The 23,008-nt window shown below is 43.1% G+C and overlaps 1 protein-coding gene across 1 annotated transcript in view; it reads right to left on the reverse strand.

The window, feature by feature from the left end:
- Positions 1–1,403: 1,403 nt before the first annotated feature.
- LSG1 (large 60S subunit nuclear export GTPase 1) overlaps positions 1,404–23,008 on the reverse strand; it is a 32,976-nt gene continuing 11,371 nt past the window's right edge. Inside the window, exons 6-14 of the mRNA XM_026496227.4 lie at positions 22,696–22,756; positions 21,240–21,416; positions 17,010–17,426; positions 13,962–14,063; positions 13,676–13,819; positions 12,003–12,126; positions 9,278–9,357; positions 7,557–7,730; positions 1,404–4,610 (exon numbers count right to left, since the gene is read on the reverse strand). Of these exons, the coding sequence (XP_026352012.2) occupies positions 4,431–4,610; positions 7,557–7,730; positions 9,278–9,357; positions 12,003–12,126; positions 13,676–13,819; positions 13,962–14,063; positions 17,010–17,426; positions 21,240–21,416; positions 22,696–22,756 (1,459 nt within the window). The 3' untranslated portion in view covers positions 1,404–4,430. The remainder of the gene's footprint in view (positions 4,611–7,556; positions 7,731–9,277; positions 9,358–12,002; positions 12,127–13,675; positions 13,820–13,961; positions 14,064–17,009; positions 17,427–21,239; positions 21,417–22,695; positions 22,757–23,008) is intronic.

Below are 23,008 nucleotides of genomic sequence, written 5' to 3' on the forward strand. Positions count from 1 at the left end.
CAACAGTACGATGAACACGACAGACAACAAATGGTTACGGGTGGCTATTTTGAATGATTCTCCTCACGTCTCCACGGAAGTTAGAGGGGTGGCATTAAGCGGATTGCTGGCTTGCCGCCATATTTTCCAGCTTACCTACGAAGAAAGCGTATGTTGCTATTGACATCTTGACCAAAACCTTAACTTCCTTCTTCGTCTGAAGAGTAAACGGACGACAGACGTAGAGCAGATTCTACTTTAAAAGGGCAGTGTGTTTCTTAAAATAGAATGCGGAAAAAATTCAAAACAAGTGATAAAGTTAACGAATGGAATTTGTAAGTCCAAAGTACGAACTGCTACAAGGGTGAGAATACCTAAAAACATTGAAAGGATGCTTAACAAGACACATTCTGGGCAGAAGCAAAGGTGAAAATAGAAAGCCCCCTTTCAGGGTGTCCTTGTTTCGGTTCTTCGGACTCTAAGCAGAGGACTTAGGTTTAGTTTTCTTAAGTAGGCTCCACACCTAGAGTGGAGCCCAACACGGGGCTTGAACTCATGACCTGAGCTGAGACCAAGAGTCGGACACTTGACTGATGACTGAGCCACCCAGGCGCCCCTTCGGCTGTTTATTCGGGAGGCAATCCCATGAAGCAGAAGCGAGGGAGTGGAGAAAGTGAGGGAGGGGAGGAAGGGCGCAGGTGAATGAGTGATGTCAGCTGTGGACAAGCGGGGCTCAGTTCCCCTGAGACGCAGTGAGGCACATGCAGAATGTCTGCACCGAGTGACGGGGCAGCTGGGGCACATACTCACCAGCCCCCATGCTTTACCAGTTGGCGGTTGCTCTGGGGGTGTTCAATCCCCAGCCCTTCTAGATGGCCCCGTGTGCAGGCTGAGCAAGCCGCTGTGGTGCAGGAGAAAGGAAAGCAGACAGTACAGGGCTAGTGGTGGAGAGACGTGCCCAGAACTGTCCACTGCGGCGGCAGGTGAACTCAAAGTGGGCGAAGGGCTATGGAGTGGTGTGGGGCATCCACACAGACATCTCTCACTAGCAATACTTGCTAGGAAATTGAGTCAGAGGCTCTTCACAACTGTTCCACATTCACGAAAGTTAAATACCAAAGGTATACATCCAGAAATAAGCCCTCACATTTATGTTCAATTCTTGACAAGGGTGCCAAAACAGTTCAATGGGTAAACACTAGTCTTTTCAAAAGACGGTGTTGGGACTACTGGATATCACATGTAAAAGAATGAAGTTCGTCCAGCTACCTCACACCATATACTATAACTCAAAATGGACCATAGACATAAATCTAAGAGTTAAAACTATAAAAACTCTTAGTAAGATCATAGGGGGGGTAAATGTTAGTAACCTTGGATTTGTCAATAGTTTCTTAAAATCAACACCAAAAACACAAGCAACCAAAGAAAAAATGGATACATTTGGACTTGATCAAAATTAAAACTGCTCCAAAGGACAGTGTAAGAAAATGAAAAGACAACCCACTGAATGGCAGAAAACGTTTGCAAATGACAGATCTGATAAGGGACTTATACCTACAATGTACGAAGAGCTTCTGTAATTCAATAACAAGATAATTCAATTAAAGAATGGGCAAAGGATCTATCTTAGTTGACATTTTTCCAAAGATGATATACAAGTGGCCAGTAAGCACATGAGAAGACGCTCAACATCATTCATCATTAAGGGAATGCAAACCCAAACCATGAGATAACCACTTTGTACCGCTAGGATGGCTAAAACATAAAAAGAGATAGTAACAGGTGTTAACAGGTGTTGACAAGGATATGGAGCAATTAGGGACTCTTGGGTGGCTCAGTCAGTTAAGCATCTGCCTTCGGCTGAGGTGATGATCCCAGGGTCCTGGGATCGAACCCCATGTCGGGCTCCCTGCTTAGCAATGAGCCTGCTTCTCCCTCTCCCTCTGCCACTCCCCCTGGCTTGCTCTCTCTCTCAAATATATAAATAAAATCTTAAAAAAAAAAAAAAAGGATATGGAGAAATTAGAACCTGTTGATGGGAAATGTAAAATGGTGCCATTCTGAAAAATTCGGGTAGCTGCTCAAAAGTTTAAATACATTGCTATTCCACTCCTAGATATATACCTGATTAAAAAACCTGCGTCCACAGAAAAACCTGCACACAAATGTTCATAGCAGCATTATTTATAATCGAAAGTGGAAACCCAAATGTCTTTTTAATGATTTTGAGACAGAATGAGTGGGGGGAGCAGCAGAGGGAGAGGGAGAGGCAGACTACCTGCTGAGCGCGGAGCCTGACGTGGGGCTGAAGTGCAGGACCCCAGGATCATGACCTGAGCTCAAGTCAGACTCTTAACAGGCTGAGCCACTCAGGTGCCCCTGGAAGCCCAAATGTCTTTTAACTGATAAATGGATAAGCAAAATGTGGTATATACATTTGATGCAATGTATTATTTGGCAATAAAAAGCTATGAAGTACTGCTAGGTATTAGAGTATGTATGAACCTTGAAGACATCAGGCTAAGTGAAGCCAGTCATAGGTCACATAGCTTATGGTTCCGTTTATATGCATGTACAGAAGCCGCAAATCCATACATAAAGTAGATTAGTGGTTGTATGGGGCTGGGGGAAGGAGAGGATTGGCAGCCAGTAGCTAAAGGGTGCTGGGTTTCTTCTTGTGGCAACAGTGTAGAGCTGATCACAGTGATAGCTGCAGAACTCTGAATATACTAAGAACCGTTACACTGTATGCTTTAAATTGGTGAATATGCACGGCATGTGAATCTCACTAAAACTGTTCAAAAACAGCAAGAGCATGGAAGCATATGTACCTACTTTTTCTGTAAAGTCTTGTTTTAGAATTACACTATCAGCAAAGCAAAACATTCTACATCAGTACATGCTTTGTTCATTCAGCATGGAAGTTTCTCCCACACGATTGTGCCTGTTCTTCAGTAAATGGAACAAAGTATATCCTACATGCCAATGCTGTTCCTCTATCATGAGCTTTTACTGACACAGTCTCATTTTTCTCGGATAAAAGGGAATAACTAGAGGTAGACTGTTGCAGATGGACCAACACCATTTTAGAACCTCCTCAGCTTTGCCTCCCCTCAGTCCGCCCTGGCCTTGGTCTGGAGTAACCTTTCACTCGGTATTTAAAGAATCAGAACACTAACCCCTTACCTGTTTATAAACCCTTCCTTGGCTTGTCCAGCACTTGAGAAAGCATCCAGAATCCCACCCCCAGGCTCGAAGGCCCCGTGTGACGGTTCTTGCTAACATCCTTCCTGCTTCAGGCACGACTCCTGCTGCGGCTATTTCCCAGTGCCCTTCCTGCCACACTGGCGGAGGGGTTTGTTAAATGAACAAGGGTACTTTTTTTTAATTCTCCAGGTGGAAGACACTTTCAAGTATATCTTAAATTCATTATGGCCACACAGGGCGAGGCTTAACCGTGAATTCATAGATGGAACTTTGAGGGTCTTGTGTTCTTTGGACACGTCTCGAGACTGTGTTTTTTATGGGAATGTGCATTTTTCTGGAGAAGGCATCCCTAACTTCCATTAGATTTCCAAAGATATCTACCACACAAAACAAGGTAATTAAGGGAATAACGAGGCTCACAGAAAAAGGGAGACAAAAGTAAAGTGAGAGGCTAAAACAGCCATCGTGTATTTATTACAAACAATGGCACTGTGAAAGGTAAACTCTAAAATGCAACCCTTGTCATTCTTGATGGTTGTAAGTACCAAGGAGATCAGGGATCCCTGTGCCTAAAACAAAAACTAGCTGATTATCTCCCCGTTTTCTCACCCCTGTCGTTAGCTACAGAAAACCGCACGCTTCCTTCCGTAGTGGGGGCTCATACTGATGGTGATTTCCCATAGTAGGTCGTGCTCTCCAGAAGCTTTTGAAAACTACGCACACCAGCCCCCCATTCCAAGATCTGATGTGCCTTCTGCCCTACCAGGGCTGTACTGCGCATGTGTGAGGTTGAGAATCATTAACCTAAATACTGTTCTGCAAAGAAGCCATCCAAAATCCCAGTCATGTCTGGGCAAACTGAAACCGTTTAAAGAACATGAAATGTCCAAATGGCAGTGTATCTACATAAACCAATAAAACATCTGTCAGTGGCAATTTAATTTTAGTACCTTTTCAAAAAAAACCCCAACTTACAAATTAGTATGCGTCTGTGTATTTGTTCACACACACAATCATTTGTTCCCTCATCTTAAGTTCAGCCTTCTACAGGACAAGGTTTCTGGGGCTCCAAGGTGACCGTGTTAGAGCCGGTGCTCCAAGGAGCCCCTCTGTCTCAATGGACTGTTTGGCAGGGCTGCGTGCCACGAGAGCAGTGTCTGTTCCACGGCATCACAGGCCAGAGCAGCTCCTGTTCTATTCCAGATGCGCAATGCAGATGCCATTTCTGTTGCAGCCCAAGTTCATGTATCCAGGTGCTTGTAGAGTCTACGACTTTTCTCTTTTTTATTTCTGTTGCCGTGTTTTTTCCAGGCCTTCCCAGCCCTGTTCTCAGAGCTCAGAGCAGCTGCGTTCACCAGGCCACTCCCAGGCTTGTAGCCCATCACAGCCTGGACTCCTTTGGTCAAAGCTCTCACATTTTCCTAGGGAGTGAGACAGCATTATTTGAGATGTAAGCACAGGATTATTTATGGAGAACTCCAAGAGAGCAGATTTCCACTTCCTTCACTGCTCCTTTCTCTCCCTGTTCCTTTTTTTTTTTTTTTTAAGATTTATTTCTCAGAAAGAGAGACAGCGAGCACAAGCAGTGGGAGCAGCAGACAGAGGGAGAAGCAGGCTCCCCGCTGAGCAAGGAGCCCGACGTGGGACTTGATCCCAGGACCCTGGGATCATGATCTGAGCCAAAGGCAGGTGCTTAATGCACTGAGCCACCCAAGCGCCCCTCTCTCCCCATTCTTAAATAAGTTTCTCAGCATTCTGTCTTCAGTGCATTCTTTGTCCTCAACTTTGCTTAGTCCCATAGCTGCAAATGCCATCTCTCACTAGCCACCAAGACAACACTCCCTGTGCCTTCCTCACCTATCACATACAGCCAGCCACTAAGTTCTACGGTTTCCAGGCTCTAGGATTTTGTGCATCTGTCCCCTCCTCCCCGCCACCCTGCTCCAGCCTTCACTGCAGCACTGCAAGACTGCCCTCACGCAGGCCCCACACTTCCACTAGAGTTCTCCAATCACATGTCCCTCTTCCTGTCCTTACAAACCTCTGGTGGCTCCCTGCAGCCTGGAGAATCAAGTTCCTATTCCCTCACACAGTGCACAAGGCCACTCACAGCACGGACTCTTTACGGACAGAGCCCACACCCCCATCTCTTTATGCCTTTGTTCACACCACTCCCCCTGCCTGGAGAATGTCCTCACCACCCCTTCCAACTGGCACACTTTTATTTGTCCCTTTTGAGTCCAGCTCAGATATCACCTCCTCTCTGTGGCTTTCACTCGCCTACTCTCCTCCCAGCCCCAGGAGGAACTGCTCCCCAATCTGGGTTCACAAAGTACTTGACTTACACCTCTGTCCTAGACCTAACCTGTCATGTTATTTGTTAACTTCCCATCTCCCCTTCGCTACAATGTGAGCTCCCTGAAAACAGCAATTGTGTCTTACTCGTTTTGGTATCCTAGGTCCTAGTGCAGTAGGCACGCACAGTAAGGGCTCAAAAAAGTGTTTGAAAACTTGTGATTTTGGGGCGCCTGGGTGGCACAGCGGTTGAGCGTCTGCCTTCGGCTCAGGGCGTGATCCCGGTGTTCTGGGATCGAGCCCCACATCAGGCTCCTCCACTAGGAGCCTGCTTCTTCCTCTCCCACTCCCCCTGCTTGTGTTCCCTCTCTCACTGGCTGTCTCTATCTCTGTCGAATAAATAAATTAAAAAAAAAAAAAAGACAACTTGTGATTTTATTCAAGTAGAAGATAATGGAACAAAAAAACCAAAAAAAACCTAAACAAATTTTAAGGTTAATTTAAAAAGTAATTAATCCTGTAAGATTCTCTAAGTGAAAGGCGGTATTTCGTGATCTTATAATAGTAAAATGTTACTCTAGAGGCTAAAGCTTTGGTACCTGTAAGTTTTCAGCTCTCTTGCACATGACCTTTAGAAACATTCTGAAAACACTTAAAACCTCCATTTACATGTCTAGCATGACAGTAGTAGGCCCAAGGAAGAACCTGTAATCGTTCTCCATATCTTGAAATTTCCTTCTAAATAGTGGCAGATTTGGAAATAACTTAGACCAGCAGCCACAACGATCTAAGTTCTATCTCAGTTTTGCCATTTAAGACAAGTGTCCTTGAATAAGTCACGTAGCCTCCTTGGGCCTCCATGTCCTGAGTGGTAGATAATAAATAGGGAGAACACCATCTGCTTGGCCCACCTTAACACACACACTGAGTGAGGCACAAAAATAAAGCACCATATAAATATAGCAAGAATCATTCTCTGGATACAGATAGCGCCCACCGCACCCCAACTTTATGGCTGTAGCACTCACAAAAGCATTTTATGTATTAAGTACAGTTATAGGATGGAACTTATTCTGCATATAAATTTGCTCTTTAAGATGCAGCACACAAACTGTAGGTGCGATGTAAATAACTCAAGTTATTACAATGTACTTGCTCAGAAAACCCACTTAATGGTAAGTAGTATTTGCATATTATGATAAAGGCTTTTGTCAGAATGTATAAAGAACTCTTATAACTCAACAGAAGTCTTCTCCAAAGAAGACTTACATGTGCCCATGAGCACATGAGAAGATTATCAACATCATCGATCCTTAAGGAATACAAATCAAAATCATGAGCTATTGCTTCACGTATACTAGGATGGCTAAAAAGAAAGACAGAAAGAAATACTGGTGAGGATGTAAAGACATTAGAGCCCTCACACACTGCTGGTGAGAACGTGTAACGGCACAGCCACTTTCACAGTCTGGCAGTAACTCAAATGTTAAACACGGAGTTACCACAGGACCCAGCAATCCCACTCCTAATTATATACCCAAGAGAACTGAAAAATCTATGTTCACACAAAAGCTTGTACATGAATGTTCAAAGCAGCTTTATAAAAGAAACAAGGGGAAACAACTCAAATTCCATCTACTGATAAACAAAATGTGGTCTATGCATTCAATGGAATATTATTTGGCCATAATAAGGAATAAAGTACCGATACACGGATGAACCTGGACATCATGATGCCAAGTTAAAAAGCCAGTCATGAAAGACCACAGAGCGGGCGACTGCATTTATATGAAATGTCCAGGATAAGCAAATCTACCTAGGAGAAAGTAGACAAATGGTTGTCGGGGGGAAGGAGGTGAGGGGAATGATGAGTCACTGGTAATGGCTACAATGTTTCTTTCTGGAGAGAAAAAATGTTCCAAAATTATGGTGCTAGCTGCACAACTCTGAATATACTACAAACTACTGAACTGTATCTTAAAAGGTGAATGTTGTGCTATGTGAATGGGTGTTTCAATAAAATGCTATATAAAATGTTGGATCCGAAAGTAAAGAAAAACTTTAAAACTTACTTGATGGAAAAAAGTTTTATCAACTATATTTTCAATCTGTGTTGCTTTTTTATTTCTGCCCAGATGTATTTTTAGTTCGCCTCCATTTGTTTTGTTCTCTAGAAGTCGCTGGTGTTGATGCTGAAAGGTCACAGGGTCTCTTCCAGGAGGAGGATGACAGTAGAGAAGTTTACCCTACGAAGACAACAAGAAGCATAACAGCCCATCACAGGTGCTGTCTGTGTTATCCCAGAAGACAAAGTCCTCTGAGAAGACCTCTCTGCCAGGCACCCGCTGACAAGCTTCCGGGTTTTTTTTTTTTTTTTTTAAAGATTTTATTTATTTATTTGACAGAGACAGCGAGAGAGGGAACACAAGCAGGGGGAGTGGGAGAGGGAAAAGCAGGCTTCCTGCTGAGCAGGGAGCCCTTTCTGGGATCATGACCTGAGCCGAAAGCAGACACTTAACAACTGAGCCACCCAGGCGCCCCTAGCTTCCTGCTTTCTGACACAGCAAGCTGAGCTGTCTGTCACCTACAACTGGAGAGTCCTAATGAAGACACTGACTGTGCTCCTTAACGTGTTCAGGAGGCCTCGCCAGCCCACAGCCCCAGACCAGAAGGAAATCTTTCTCTTCTGTGCTCCTTCCTTTTTACCTTGTTTGCATTTCTACTGAAGTGTTAATACACTGACACGACTATACTTAGGATAAATATCTTCCAAAACAAGCCAGGACACAACTGGACAGCAGGACGATACTAATGCGGATGTTGGAGTGGCTGTGGTTGCTCACTGGGCACACATTTTCTACTTCCCACTGCAAACGCTCTATAAACTGTGGTTGGTTTTAACTCATCTTCTCATCTGCCACGGTTTTGTAAATGAATAAATAATTTAGCCATACAAATATTCCATTAACTCCTTTCTTCCTGAGCTGGAGGCAAGAGAGTACGCAGTTCGACTCCTGTGCTTCCCAGAGCCATGCAGATGTGGCACTGAGAAGGGGGAACAAAGCCAGATCCTTAGCGCCAGTTATTACTGGACACCCAGAATGCCTGTTTGTGAAAAGAATTAAGCTTAATACATAACAACTATCGGGGGTTAATTATACGCCAGGCACTGAGCTTAGTGGTGTGCCTGTCTCCACATACACATATTTTTCTCATTTATTTCCCATAATAAACTCATGAGATAGGTACGATTAATTCCTATTTTACTGATGAGGAAAACCCAAAACTTAGCACGTGTTCATTTGTAATACGAGAATAATAACCTCATAGACTCGTATATTTTTAATGAGGGGACATACGGAAAACATTTCGCGTTGCCCTCAGCAGGGCTCGCTGGGAGTGCTCTCGCTACGAGCGGAAGCACAGGGAGAAAGGCCAATGACCAGTTACGCTGCAGGGAGGACAGGGACATAGCTGTCACAAACTGATGGAAAAACCAGAGGCACACATTTTCTCACTTGCACTGATGACATGTGTAGAGCCCTCTGCCTCGCTACACGCACGGTCCAGACGATGCTAGCTCCCCCGGATCATGGATGCCCGGCCACGGCTGCGGATGCCCCCCTGCCCAAAAGAGCCACGCAAACCTTGCCAACCGCCTCTCGCCAATGATGACACCACCTGGGTGAGGAAGTATCTCCTTTCTAACTCAACAGGTTGCCGGTATCTAAGAGCACACTGTGAGAATGAAGGCCTGTCTACTCCAGAGCGACAAGGAGCCGGGCCCACTTACACTGACGTAGTCCTTCAGGATGTAGCGAGCAGACCGAGGCTGGTCTGGCTGCCCATGCGCCGTCATGAATCCTCGCATGTCTGTGAGGAGAAATGAATGGTGCAAAACCCAAGTCAGAAGCCGGAACGTCACAACAAAGACAAGCGAGATGATGGCAGTTTAGTCTGCTACCCCACTAACTGTGCAGAGTGACTTGCTGGCTTTATTTTTTTAATTTTTTAAAGAAGATTTTATTCATTCGGGGGGTGGGGGGGTAGAGAGAGAACGAGCAGTGGGGAGAGGCAGAGGGAGAAGCAGACTCCCTGCTGAGCCAGGAGTCCAACGTGGGGCTCGATCCTAGGACCTGGAGATCATGACCTGAGCCGAAGGCAGACACTTAACCATCTGAGCCACCCAGGTGCCCGACTCGCCAGCTTTAAAAAAGCAACTATCATTGTGAAGATATTCTGGTTAGCACTATAAAGACATCTGACAATCCAGGCGATCGGACGATACTGTTCTGATATCCTAGCACCAAGCAGTAACAGAGACACTCAATCTCTCTTTACTCCAGTTACTTCTTTCATCTCTTGATTTTAAAAACCTTTAATCACAGAGGCTACCTGTGGAATGCTATGTTGTCACTAGTATTAGCAAATCCAAAAGCAAAACACAGTAAGTCTCTTCTTGTTTAGTGATGTATCTGTGCTTTTTCCCGTTTCTCAAACACACTATAAAGACCCCTCTAATACTGACTCAACTAGAGGGAGTAGCAGAGCATCGTGGTTGAGAATATGGGCTTTGGCAGACACGTGGGGTTCAAAACTCAGCTTCCTCGCCTACTAGCTGTGTAGTAGGCTCCTTTAGTTTAGAAGAAAATAGTGAGAACCCATTAGATCACATAATACACAAAAATACATTTAGGCAGATTAAAATCGAAAGGTATAAAAAAGGTATAAAAAAAGATATTAGAGGGAAACAATTTTGTCCTTCTGAGCTAGGGAAGGCCCTCGCAAGCAAAACACCAAATGCAATCAAGTCGAAAAGGGAAAAAAAAAAAGCTATTAAAATTGTTAAAGTCTACAAGGGTAAAGAAACCACAAAGAACTCCTACAAATCATTAAGAGAACAAAAGATGCATAGGAAAAGGTGATTCCCAGAAGAAACAGAAATGGCTAACATACGGACAGATGTCCCATTTCACTAGTATTGAAAGAAATGCAAATTAGAAGTTATTTAGCAACATCTTTTAAAATGAACTGTCAGAAACTATTCGTTACAGACCTACAGATGATCTTAGAAACTGTACGTATGCGGTCATCCATTTTTATTTTGATTTTTAGCAGATTTAGATGAGAAATCTTAAGAAACTCAAACTCAATTACTTTTCATTTTATCTGGAAGTCAAACTAAATGGAAAGTCTGGTGGAAGTCCACCTTTCCCATCTTTCAGGCTCTGGCACCAGAGAGAGGTCTGGATTATGAAACGGGTTCTCATCCAGGCTATGCCACGGACCAGACACCACCGTGGGCAAGTCATTTCATGCTCTGATTTCAGATTTCACTTAAAAAAAGGAGGTGAAAGGTGGCGTGATCTTTAAGGTCTTTTCTAGTTCCATGACTTTGTGACTACACCAGTCTCATCACAACGGCTTCATATTTATCCTCTTTAAAGTCTCCCAACTAAACTAAGTTCAAGTTCTGGTTTAAGTGTGCTTTGTATCAAATCACCTTTCTCTGCGAGAAAAATATAAGTTTTTCCTCTTCTTATCAAATCAAATAACCTGAACTCCTTCCCTGCTGGTGGCAGTTCCTTTAAAGACATGCCACAGATGCATGGAAATGTTTCAACATTGCTATTTCTTTAGGAAAACATAGGGAAGTTCTTCCAGACAACCTTTAAAGTTTGTATTAAGGGAAATAAGTCACAATCAGTTGAAGAATGATAGGCAGATAGCTCCCACGCAGAACTGGGGTAAGACACAGAGGTGGGAGAGCGGTGGACTCATTTTAATGTCAAACAAGGTTTCCAAGGGACTGATGGAAGGGGAAGGAGGCTGTTTTGCATCCCCATCCTGACCTCGATCCACTCTGTCCCAATCTCTGAGGGCCTTCCTTTCCCATGCTGCCCTCACAACTCTCTTATCCTGCAAGGACAGCATATTCATTTTCTTTCCAGCATCCCTTCTCTTCTGTTTGGGAGAAGACTCCAGAAAAAGCCAACATGGCCTCAGTCACAATCCATTGTCTACACCTGAGCACGGACAAAACAGTGAATGCCCCAAAGGCCTTTTCTTCCAAGCACAAGACAGCTGCGGGCAGGCCATGCTTCCTGTGGGAGGTTTCAACACCATCCGAGTGTAGGCCTCCTATAGGCAGGGGCTCGAGACCAGGAGCATATGGAAGACACGTCTCCTCTGGAGCGGGACTGATTGCTACTGTGAGGGTCCACAAAGGGCAGACCTGAGGAAGAGGCCAGGGCCTCAAATCATCTCCAACTCTAGAAAGCGCTTAACACACTGAAGTCATCTACTACTCAGGCAGCAGCCAGCTCTCCCTCCCTCCCTGTCACACTCGGAACCCACCGCCAGAACTGCCTGTGGCCAAGGCCGACAGAGATAACTTCAAGGCTGTAAGATAACATGGACAAATATAAGGAAAAATGTGAATTCGTATCTTTGCAGGAGTAGTTCGTTAACTATGTTGTTACTTTTTTGTTCATGCTTTAAAATAAATCATAACTCACATCCATATGCTGTCAACAGTTCTTCTGATGTTGGAGGTCGATGGGGGTCTTCATCCTCTCTAGGCTTTATGATATTAATGCCGTATGTACTTTCTAAGACATGTCTCGGAATATTCTGGCAAACATAAGCTTGTCAAGGAATCATTCCCTTGAACTGACCCCCTCCCCCACCACACCTTCTGACACATGCTTCCTAATTCACGGCTTGTAGGACAGATGCCTTTCTACCTCTCCAGAAAGAAGGGTAGTTATTCATTAATTTTTGAATACTTTTTTTTCCTCTTTAAACACCATGCTACCTTGTACCAGTTATTCACACACATGCCCCATCTGCCCCCCAGACTGAATCCGGCAAGGGCAGGACCCACGGCTGATTCGTGCTTGTAGCCTCCACAGAACTGAACCTAACCTGGCTTGTAATAAATGCCAGTACACACCTGATTACTGATCCACAGAGAAGTGGAAAATATACAGAGACCCATTCAGTAACGAAACACCTGTGTTCCCAACTATCAAGAGGTAGTAACAATGTCATCTATTAAAAAACTACTGAAAAGGCAAACCTTTCGAACACTGTAGCAGCCCCTCCTGCCACGTGGAGGTAAGGGAAGTGTGTGGTGCAGCCACCAGGCCACTTTCCAGACGTTCACATTCACGAGGCTCTATTATTACCAAGTACGGTTCTGTGAGATGACAATTTTTACAGATATGGTGTCATACTGTGTATGTAATGTCTGAGATTTACCCAGGTCACTACAGGTAGACTGAGTGCAGTACTTTTAACTTCTGTACACTATTCTATTTTAGCGATACACTGTATTTTATCTATCCTGGTAAACATTACTTCTTACAGAAAGAGAAATTAAATTGGTGTGCATGAAAAGCTGTAGCCTTCAGGGAAGTCATGAAGGATCTTGTCAAGAACTATAGTTTTGCCTACTTACAAACTAACAAATCAGTGTGCCAGTCTCACGGAGTCTCCTGTCTTCCACCAGCACCCACGGAATAGTCAGATGAATGCGTTGGCTTGAAGGAGGGTAAAATCTTAAGACACTACTTAGAGGCTTCACATAAGGTAACTCATTATGCTGGGAGATGGCAGAGCTCCTAATTAGCTCCTTACTAGCTGTTTGATCTTGGCAAATTGTTTAACCTCTCTGTGCCTGACTTTCCTCAAGCTCGAAAAAATCGGAACAATAGCAGTACCCACGTCAAGGGTTGCTTTAAGAATTAAATGAGATTACTTGGTTAAGTGCTGTGTGAAGCACATGGTAAGCATGAAATAAGTATCGGCTATAACAATTAAATTCTCACAATCGACTGCGAAATAACTTTTCAGAACTTTTCAGAAAAGGAATGTTTCTGGAAGGTTAAGCAAGCTTACCAAGGTCACGCAAATAGTCAAACGCCAGTGTCGGGATTCAACTGGGGGCTGAGATCCAAAGCCTGGGCTCTCCCACTGATATCAGGCGACACTGCTGCCATCAGGTCATGAGCTTCTACTTCCGCAGTCCTGATGCTACCTCACTGTATAAACTTGGGCAGATCGTTCACTAGTATTTCAGGTTTTTCTGTTCAACAGCAGTCGTGAATACATCCAATGCAATTTCCCAAACAGACATGAAGCCCTAATATACACGTAATAACCAATCTTTCAAAAGCAGAAAGGATATTAGTGACACAGGGGGGATGTGGTCTCTCATTTGGTCAATTGGGAGGATTCCATTGCAAGTCATCTCTGCCTTGGTAGAGACGAAGGATGGCATCACAAGGCCGGGGCAGTCACATAAGCAGAGGCCAGGTTCCACATAGAGGGTCTGAAAGGTAAGTGAGAAGTTTATGTTGGGCACACAGAAGAAGAGAAAAGACCAGCACGTGAGCGGCGAAGAACTTCAGAGAAACACCCAGAGGGAGCAACTGGCTGAGAAGGAAATCCAGAAGCTGATGCTGCAGAAATACCTGGAAATGCTTGGTGTGGCCAGGTGTGGCAGACACAGACACTTTCTTGTTGCCCATGATGGTGTTGATTGTGGAACTCTTACCAACATTCGGGTAGCCCACCTGTAAGAAACAACTCAGTTACTCAAGAGTCAAACACTCTATCTATCGAACCCAAAGATAATACCCACATGGCACAACAGTAGTGTCAGTGTTTGGTGGCTTCAAAAGATTATCTGAAATAGATGCTGTTTGTTGACAATTTTCTCCCCTGTGGTGGGGGTGTATTTATTCAGACATGTTTCCAGTGATAACAGTCAAGCTAAGCACATTTTATTTTTATAGGTCTCGCTGTAACAGCAGATGTTACAGTAGACCTTAGCCCCCCGCTCCCAGCTCTCCCCACAATGTCCCATCTTACAGGCATTTCACTGTTTCCACTGTATTTTTCACACTGTGGGTGACATCGAGCATCAGAAACATATTTTAATCATCACCACATACAATTAATTTTTAATTTTTTTTTTAAAGATTTTATTTATTTATTCCACAGAGATAGAGACAGCCAGCGAGAGAGGGAACACAAGCAGGGGGAGTGGGAGAGGAAGAAGCAGGCTCATAGTGGAAGAGCCTGAGGTGGGGCTCGATCCCGGATCGCCGGGATCACGCCCTGAGCCGAAGGCAGACGCTTAACCGCTGTGCCACCCAGGCGCCCCTAATTTTTAATTTTTAATAACTTGTTAGGAAGCTTCTGTCTTGTGGGTTGAAAATTTTAAGTGGCACGTTGACTTGATAGTGGGTTAACAAGCTACTAAAGCTCTTCAATTACTCTTAGCAGGACCATATAAAGGTTCTCAAATAAATGCTCAAATCATGGCAGCTTTGCTCCAGACTTTTTCTCAGGCTTTCCCCTGTGCCTCTAAATCCAATTCCGTCTTACTTTTAAGAATCCTCTATCAGTATGATTGGAAGATTATAAATACTGATTCCGTCGAACATAAAACCCCAAACCTTCCACCTCTATTCCAGGCCTCACAACAGACAACTTCACTGTTTCAGTCTTCACTCTCACTCCTCTCCACACTTAGCCAGAACATATTTCTGGCTAATTGTTATCTGTTGTTCCTGGGGCTTTGCTTAAACATTTTCCTTCTGTTTGTCTGGAAGGCACTGTTCCACTGTCACTTTGTTGAAACCTCACGTTATACTTTAAGGTACAATCTGTTACATAAAGATTTCCAATAACTGCTCATTATTCTCAATATTCTCTTCATGTTTTGTGTTTATTTAGATCTTCTGTCTTGTTTATTTAGATCTTGATTACATGACATATTATGATTTGTTTCGATGTCATTTGTTGGGGGGAGGGCCCTTTTGTTGCTGTCATCTCCCCCACCTTCTGCAGATCAGGCTCCCTCACTATATACTCCTATAGGCCACTGGATGTCCTCTCGCACTTATCACACCTGGAACTCCAGGCTCTGGGAGGGTGGGGACTGTGTCTGTCTGATCCCCTGATACACTGCTACGGACCAGCAGGATGCCTGGCCTGTGGCACGTGATCGGAAATATTCGTAGAGTGAGAAAATTAACCTATTCTCAGGCTTTCTAGAGTAAAACATTCAGAAAGTGGAGAGGCTGCTTAGCATGTCCATAAATATAAGAAAGAGACTAGCTTTTAGGGAAGCTGGACTTTCTGGGAGCATGTAGAAAATGAATTTTTAGCAATCACATAAAGAAATGAAGTTGAAGCTATGAAGCTGAGAGGAACGACTCAAGTTCTCCAAGGTTCACAGCGAGTCCATCCCACTGTAGCACCAGGTCCGCCTGGCTCCAAGGGCAACTCCTGTAACTAGCACTCCGAGGTGGAATGTTGATCTGCTACAATCATTGCTAGTAGGCTTCGGGGACGGGCGCTTCAAAACAATTAGGATTAGCTATACTTGGCATGTAACTTAAGAGCTAGAAGATTTTAAACCTGCCACAATCTATGTTACCTCACGGTTTTGTTCTCTTGGATGAGAGGCCTTTAAAATACCTTCTCTAACATTTTACATTTCCTTAGCTAAAGATGGGGCCGCTGGAGCCGTGCTGTACGTCTTTGAGGTCTGAGCACTTCTCATAGCCACTTCTAGAATCACCTCTAGTAGGCAGGGATGTGATCTCCTTTCCCTGTTCTTCTGCAATTAAAGCACCAGTCATGCTTTGCCTGGTCCAAAGATGTTGGGATTCTCCCTAAAATGCATGTGGAACATTTACAGTACAAGTTGGCAAGGATCACGTGACACCAAAAGCCTATAGAAGGTAAGATTATTGAACTGGAAGTCTGAAGACAACCTTAAAAGCACTCTCATTCTGCTACCTCTTGGTAAGTCACAGGACCGGTACGGCCGAATTGGAAGACGGCAGAAGATAACTGATATAAATAGGGGTATATCCAATATAAGTCTTGAGAGAGTTTACTCTTTTGAGTTGGGCTTTACCTCCTCCCACAATGCCAGCGGGCAACAAGAGGGCAATAATGTTCCCTATGACACCAGAAGGTTGGTGGTCCCCTGGGTTCCAGGGTAGCTACCAATGGATTAGAAATAAAGGCACCCATGTAGTGGGGCGCCTGGGTGGTGCAGCTGGTTGGGCGTCTGACTCCTGGTTTCAGCTCAGCTTGTGATTTCAGGGTCCTGAGATCAAGCCTCACATTGGCCTCCACACTCAGTGCACAGCCTGCGTGGGATTCTCTCTCCCTCTGTCCCTCCTGCTTGTGCGCTCTCTCTCTCCAATAAAAAAAAAATATTTGTTTTAAGATTTTATTTATTTATTTGCCAAAGAAAGAAGGGGAGAGAGCACACGAGCACAAGTGGGGGGAGCAGTGGAGGGAGAAGCAGGCTCCGTGGTGAGCAAGGAGCCCGATGCAGGACTCGATCTCCCAGGACCCTGGGATCATGACCTGAGCCGAAGGCAGATGTTTAACCAACTGAGCCACCCAGGCATCCCTCAAATAAATAAGTCTTTAAAAAAAAAAGAAAAAAAGGTACCCACGTGGTAACAATCTTAGGACCTATGTCATCTCACCAGTCCAACTGTAAGTTGTCCGTCTTTCACCTTCTTCCCCGTGTGCAGCTGCTTTAAGATCTCCAACAATTCCCGCCTCGATACCAGGTGGCTAAAATTGTGTGTGCACTCCTTCGGCATCACATCACACCCCTGAGCCTCAGAATCCGCAGTGCAGCTTCCTGGCCAGTCCCGGCCACACGCCTCTTCGTCAGGGTTGCTGTCTTCTTCCGAACATGTCTGCCAAACCTCCTCCTCCTCCTCCGGACAGTCCTCGTACTCACTGGAGTCTTCGTCGCTAGAGGCAACGTCACTAAGTGCGAGGGAACTGCTGTCCGGGAGACTTCCGGGCTCACTGAGCGGGACTGCAGCCTCATCACTGCTGGACTTTTCAGACTCGGCTGCGCTGGCTTCTCCAGCATCTCCGTTCCCCTGTTCCTGAAGAGATGACAGAAACCACAAAAGCTCAGAAGTGTACGACAACGGCACCTTTCACTCTAGTGAACGTACTCAGAGTTGGTTATCTCAGATGAAGTTACAAAATATGAGACAAGTTACAAAGGAGACCAGAAAAGGTGAAAACAGGGAGACAAGGTAAGCCTTTTGGTGAAAGGACACAACAAACAATCAACAGTGGTGCCCTCTGGGGACGGCAGGAGCAGTGGACCTTCACTTTGTACATTTCTGTATTATCTGGACTGTGTACAAACAATATGCATTACGTTTGTAACAGACACATCTTTAAAAAAAGCAAGAATGTAGAAAAGCCCGTGTCAAGCTGAATTCTTAATGGCAGTACATTATTTGCACCCGGCTGTAGAACAAAGCATTTCTCATTAACGATAAAATATTTAACATTCTCTTCTTTGCACAAAGCAAGAAGGGCATGGTTTATAATTTGAGTTCCTTTTCACACATTTGCATTTTTAAAGACTGTGATTTGCATGTTTAAGGAAATTGCTATTCCTTTATAATTGCCTTTAATAAATCAAAGCACTGTGGAGCATAGCTCCCTCCGGATGAAATGCAGAAGCAACAAAACTCAACTCCAAATGTGAAAATCATTCATAGATGCAAAGAAAAAGATAAAAATCATTTACTCTTCAAGGATGTGTTAATTCTTCTGAATTCCTACTGATAATAAAGTAAAAATAAGACAATTTACAGTATTACTAATTTGAATTAGCAAGAGTGAGTGGGTTTGGATTTAGAAGTGATGCAAACCTTGCATCATTTCTAAGTTACCTAGTGTTAGAATGAGTAACCGTCACAGAAGAAGACACAATGATCTCAGTTAAACAAGTATCCTACATTTTAGGGAAGTAGAGACATAAACAAAATGTCAGGGAAAACAGGCATGATTTCATGATCAAGTCTGGCAGGTCAAAAAGAAACATGGCAGCAAGGCTTATAACAGAACCACAGAACTGGAAGCAATTTCTATGAGAAACGAGCAATGAATACAAAGAAGACGGTGTGTCTTTACTGTGAGCTCTTCTGGATCATTTCAAAATATGAAAGAAACAGAAAACAGTAATGTGAACTGAATGTGGATGTGTATTAAAAAAACTAAAACCAGAAGCAGTTTAGGTTCAGGAAAAATGATGAAGACAACAAAAGGACTTTGTGCCACTTATATTAAAAATAAAAAGAGGGAAAAGTCAATCCCTTGGGGAAACACAGTGCAATTTAACAGATGGCCAAGAGAAAACCAAAGTACTCAGCTTGAAAACTTTTTTTTTCAAATAAGAAGTGATCAAACAACTATAAAGGAAGAACCAAATTTCAGATAGCTGAGAAAACAGTGACTATTAAACTATCTCTAATAAGTTCATGTTTGATACTCAAATGACAGATGTGATTCCAGCTATGATATCACAACAGTATCTGGTTATTGGTCTTGGGAAATCATGAAAAACGGCAGACACTTCAGAAGACTTGGGAGAAGTAAATGACGGCTAACTTAAAAAGGGAGAAAGAGTATCTTCCATAACCATGCTCTGTGAACTCAGAATTGGGTACGGGAGCAAGTCTACAAGATAGCTGGTGAGCCCTAGAAAGACAGTCACCCATGCACTACTCGGTTAACAAGTCAGGGAATACCACAGATGTAGAAACTGATCTTTTTTCCATTTTTGATAGTTCTTGGGTTGGTACATCAGGGCTAAGTAATACGGTGATAAATATTTACTAAAAAACTTCAGTAAAACATTGGCTTCCAGGAAAGAGTTGAAACAACAGAAATAATGGTTAAGAACAAGCCATGAAGCCTGACTACCTGAGGATAATAAGCACTTAACTTACTGCTGAGATGATTCAATGAATACAATGTATAAAGTGCTTCAGACAGTGGTGCCTGGCACAGAATAAGCTTTCTATGGGTTAGTTTTTATTAACGATAGAAACAAAGGAACAATTATTATTGTTATATCCTTGTGAACACAACTGTATTCATCACATCAAAATGCTTGGTACAGAAGGCTTAGTAAATTCACAAAAGGTTACAGAGCTCTCCCCTTGGTCCTAATCTGTTTAACAATGTTATCAATGACTGGAAAGAATATACAGAAGGACAAACACACAAAATTTGCAGATTCAAAGCTAGAGAAAAGCAAACTGTACAACCGAAATGAATTCTCTATCTTAGCCCCAAATCACTAACAATATTTCAGAGTAACTGTATGTTCTAAATTGAGGTAAATACAAAATGAAAAACTTTTTTCACATGTAAATAGGGGATTAGATTTGCATAAGTCTTTTCTTTTTTAAAAAATATGAGGGATTTGGTTGTTCACAGGTTAAATGAGCCAAAAGCATAACAGAGTTCCTCTGAAATGGGGTGAATGAACAAAAACTGAATTACTGGGAGTATTGTGATCACAAGAAATAATCATCCCTCTGAATACCTAATGTATACAATTAGGTGCCACCAGTTGTAAGTGTTTCTTGACATACGCAGACCGGCACTTGAGATGAAGAGCGTCCCAGATATTATGTCCATAATGAAACCAGAAAATATACACAGAGAGAACTAAGGGGACAAAGGAAGAGTCCTTAGATCAAAGGCTAAGTAGGCTGACTGAGCTTCACTGAACTGAAGAACTTTCTAAATGTAGATAGAAAGAGTGAGCTACCTAGTCTCTATCATTTAACATAGATAAATAACAGAGAGATTACAGGACTGTCTGCCACGAAGGTGAGGGAAGGAATTCATAGGGCTAACCTGAGAGCTCATCAAGGGGAGGGCACTGTATTTACTGGCACTCGGCTCAATGTACAAAACAGTCCGTAGATGGGTAACAGAGATAAGCAGAGATAAGAGAAAAGGAAGGAAAAGGCTAGGAAAAAAGATATTACTTTAAGTCTCTTTCAGCTCTAAGATTCTACTACTAATTTCACTTCATAGCTACTATTAGCTAATAGCTATATTTTTTATTAGAAAATAAACCCCGGGGGGCCTGGCTGGCTCAGTTGGTGGTGCATGTGACTCTTGATCTTTGGGTTGTGAGCTCAAGCCCCACACTGGGTGCAGAGATGACTTAAAAAAACAAAAAACAAAACAAAACACACACACACAAAAGAAGCCCAAACTGTTTCTGTAAAATTAAGGTTAAAAAATAACACGGTATAGGGTGCCTGGGTGGCTGGCAGTTAAATGTCTACCTTCGGCTCAGGTCATGATCCCAGGGTCCTGGGATGGAGCCCCACATTGGGCTCCCTGCTCAGTGGGGAGTCTGCTTCTCCTTCTCTCTTTCCTTCTGCCCCTCCCCCTGCTCGTGCTCTCTTGCTCACTCTCTCAAAAAATAAAATAAATAAAATCTTAAAAAAACCCCAAGATAACATGGTATATCTTTAGGATTACTTCATTTGTTTGTTTTGTAAACAATGTCCAAAGAGATTCTAATCAAGCCCTGAGGTGCGTGCTTTGGTTGTACCTGCCTCCTGTTAAAAACAATTATAAAGTCATTATGAAACTTCCTATATAATTTCCTGCCAAAAATCTAAAAAAATTAAAAATTATAGCTAATTATCAGTCTGCACCATAGAGCCCCAGAGATGTCAATTTCTTTGACAACCAGAGAAAGTAACCTTGACTCATTTTTCTATAGGTCATGCTACTATCAGAGCATTTAGGGAACAGACAAAAGCCCTGGATTCCCAGAAATCTTCAGTAAGAAAAAACAAAGCTTACTAACCAGAAACTGAAATCCTGCTCCCAGAAATGCAACCTGAAAAAGTCCCCCAGGTTACCTTAGTGTCACCAATCAGCTGAATGGCTTCAGCCAAAGCTGACCAGAAGATAATCTTCACATTTTCTTTTTCAAAGTATGTGGCCCAGGCACTCCGCTGCTCAGCAGTCAACAAATCTGCCTTATTTATCAGAATGACGTTTTCCTTATTATCATCTATTTCTTTCACATAACATTCCTAGGCGAGACAAAGGTATTTAGAAAGGCCTCTTCAAACAAGTAACAATTGGGCTAATTATATTGAAAGCCCCCAAAACTAAAAGTTTTTACTGTCCTCAATTTTAAGTCATCCTAATTTAAAGATTTTTCATCCTGGTACACTCTACTGACCCTCTCAACAAGCTCTGAAAATATCACATCATAAATACCTAGACATACCCTTGACATAAAGAATTGGAAAGGGTATAAGGAAATGCTCTCCTACCCTGTCGGAAGTATAACAGATTCTTTTCCTTTAAATAATGTAGTTCCTCTCTTTAATAGGGCTGAATTGTTTTTTACACAAAAGTTTAAAAACTGCAAAATTAGGAGATTTGTCGGCCAGCAGGGACTATTTTTCAGCCAAGTGATGACAGCCGATAATAATCTCATCTTTTCACATAAAAAATACTTTTTGAAGTTTAAAAGAAAAACAAGATCCAGTACTTGAAATTAATTCCCAACCACAGCTCTTCATTAGGAAACACACCCAAGTTATAAAAGCTGACTTCATAAGAGTTTCAACATTAAGATTTTTGTCCCTCACCAGTGGATTTAAAAATATTCTGCGCTGCTGGGCGTCTGCCTTCGGCTCAGGTCATGATCCCAGGGTCCTGAGATTGAGCCCCGCATTAGGGAGCCCGCTTCTCCCTCTCCCTCTGCCTGCTGCTCCCCCTATTTGTGCTCTCTATCAAATAAATAAACAAAATCTTTAAAGAAACTATTCTGCCCTGTTACTACTACGGACTCAAACACTAATAGGAATACTTCACATGTGCACAGTGTTTTGATTTAAAACCTGTATTACATTATTTCATGCAGTCTTCACTCCTTAACTGTTACTCCCTCTGGTGTTTTACAAACTTAGTTTGCTTGTAAAAGATCACAGGAGGCAATAACTAAGGTGTGAGAAGAGAAAACTTAACAGGATGGGTAAGATGTGACCAATAAGCACAATGCTATTTCAACTGCTGTCTCTTACAAAGTGAGAAACACTATTAACAAACTGGCTTCTAAACTACCAGCCAGAAAATTCATGTGTTTGCCCTTCCTGCAGATGGAAATACTTGTTTTCGAAGGAAGACACCAGTCTAAACAGCGGCAGGATGCACGCACCTGCCGCTGGAAGGAGAGGCGGCCTCCTTAAACACAGCTAGAGGAGAGAACCGAACCTGGCGGCAGTGACGGCTACTAGTGATGCTGTCCTCCCGCTGCGGCTCCAAGGACTGCACATTTGAATTCTGTCACACTTTACTTACCAAATCCTCACATCTGAACAGAAGTGGGTTTCGAGCATCTACTATCTGGACCACGATATCACTGAAAAAGAAAGGTGAGATACTCTAATCATTGTGAAGTGAAACACTGACCATATGATAACAATAGCAAACACTTTCCACATATTAACATCTGACACTTTTAATGTTTTAAGGTACAATTAACCCCAGTTTATATATGAGGAAACTGAACCTTAGGACAGCAAAGTCACTTGTCCAAGGTCACCCGCTGCTAAGTGACGGAGCTATAATGGGAAGTCAGTCTGGACCAGAGGACATGCTTATAATCGTAACA

The sequence above is a fragment of the Ursus arctos genome, unplaced genomic scaffold, assembly GCF_023065955.2.
Source record: "Ursus arctos isolate Adak ecotype North America unplaced genomic scaffold, UrsArc2.0 scaffold_4, whole genome shotgun sequence".
Taxonomy (NCBI): Eukaryota; Metazoa; Chordata; class Mammalia; order Carnivora; family Ursidae; genus Ursus; species Ursus arctos.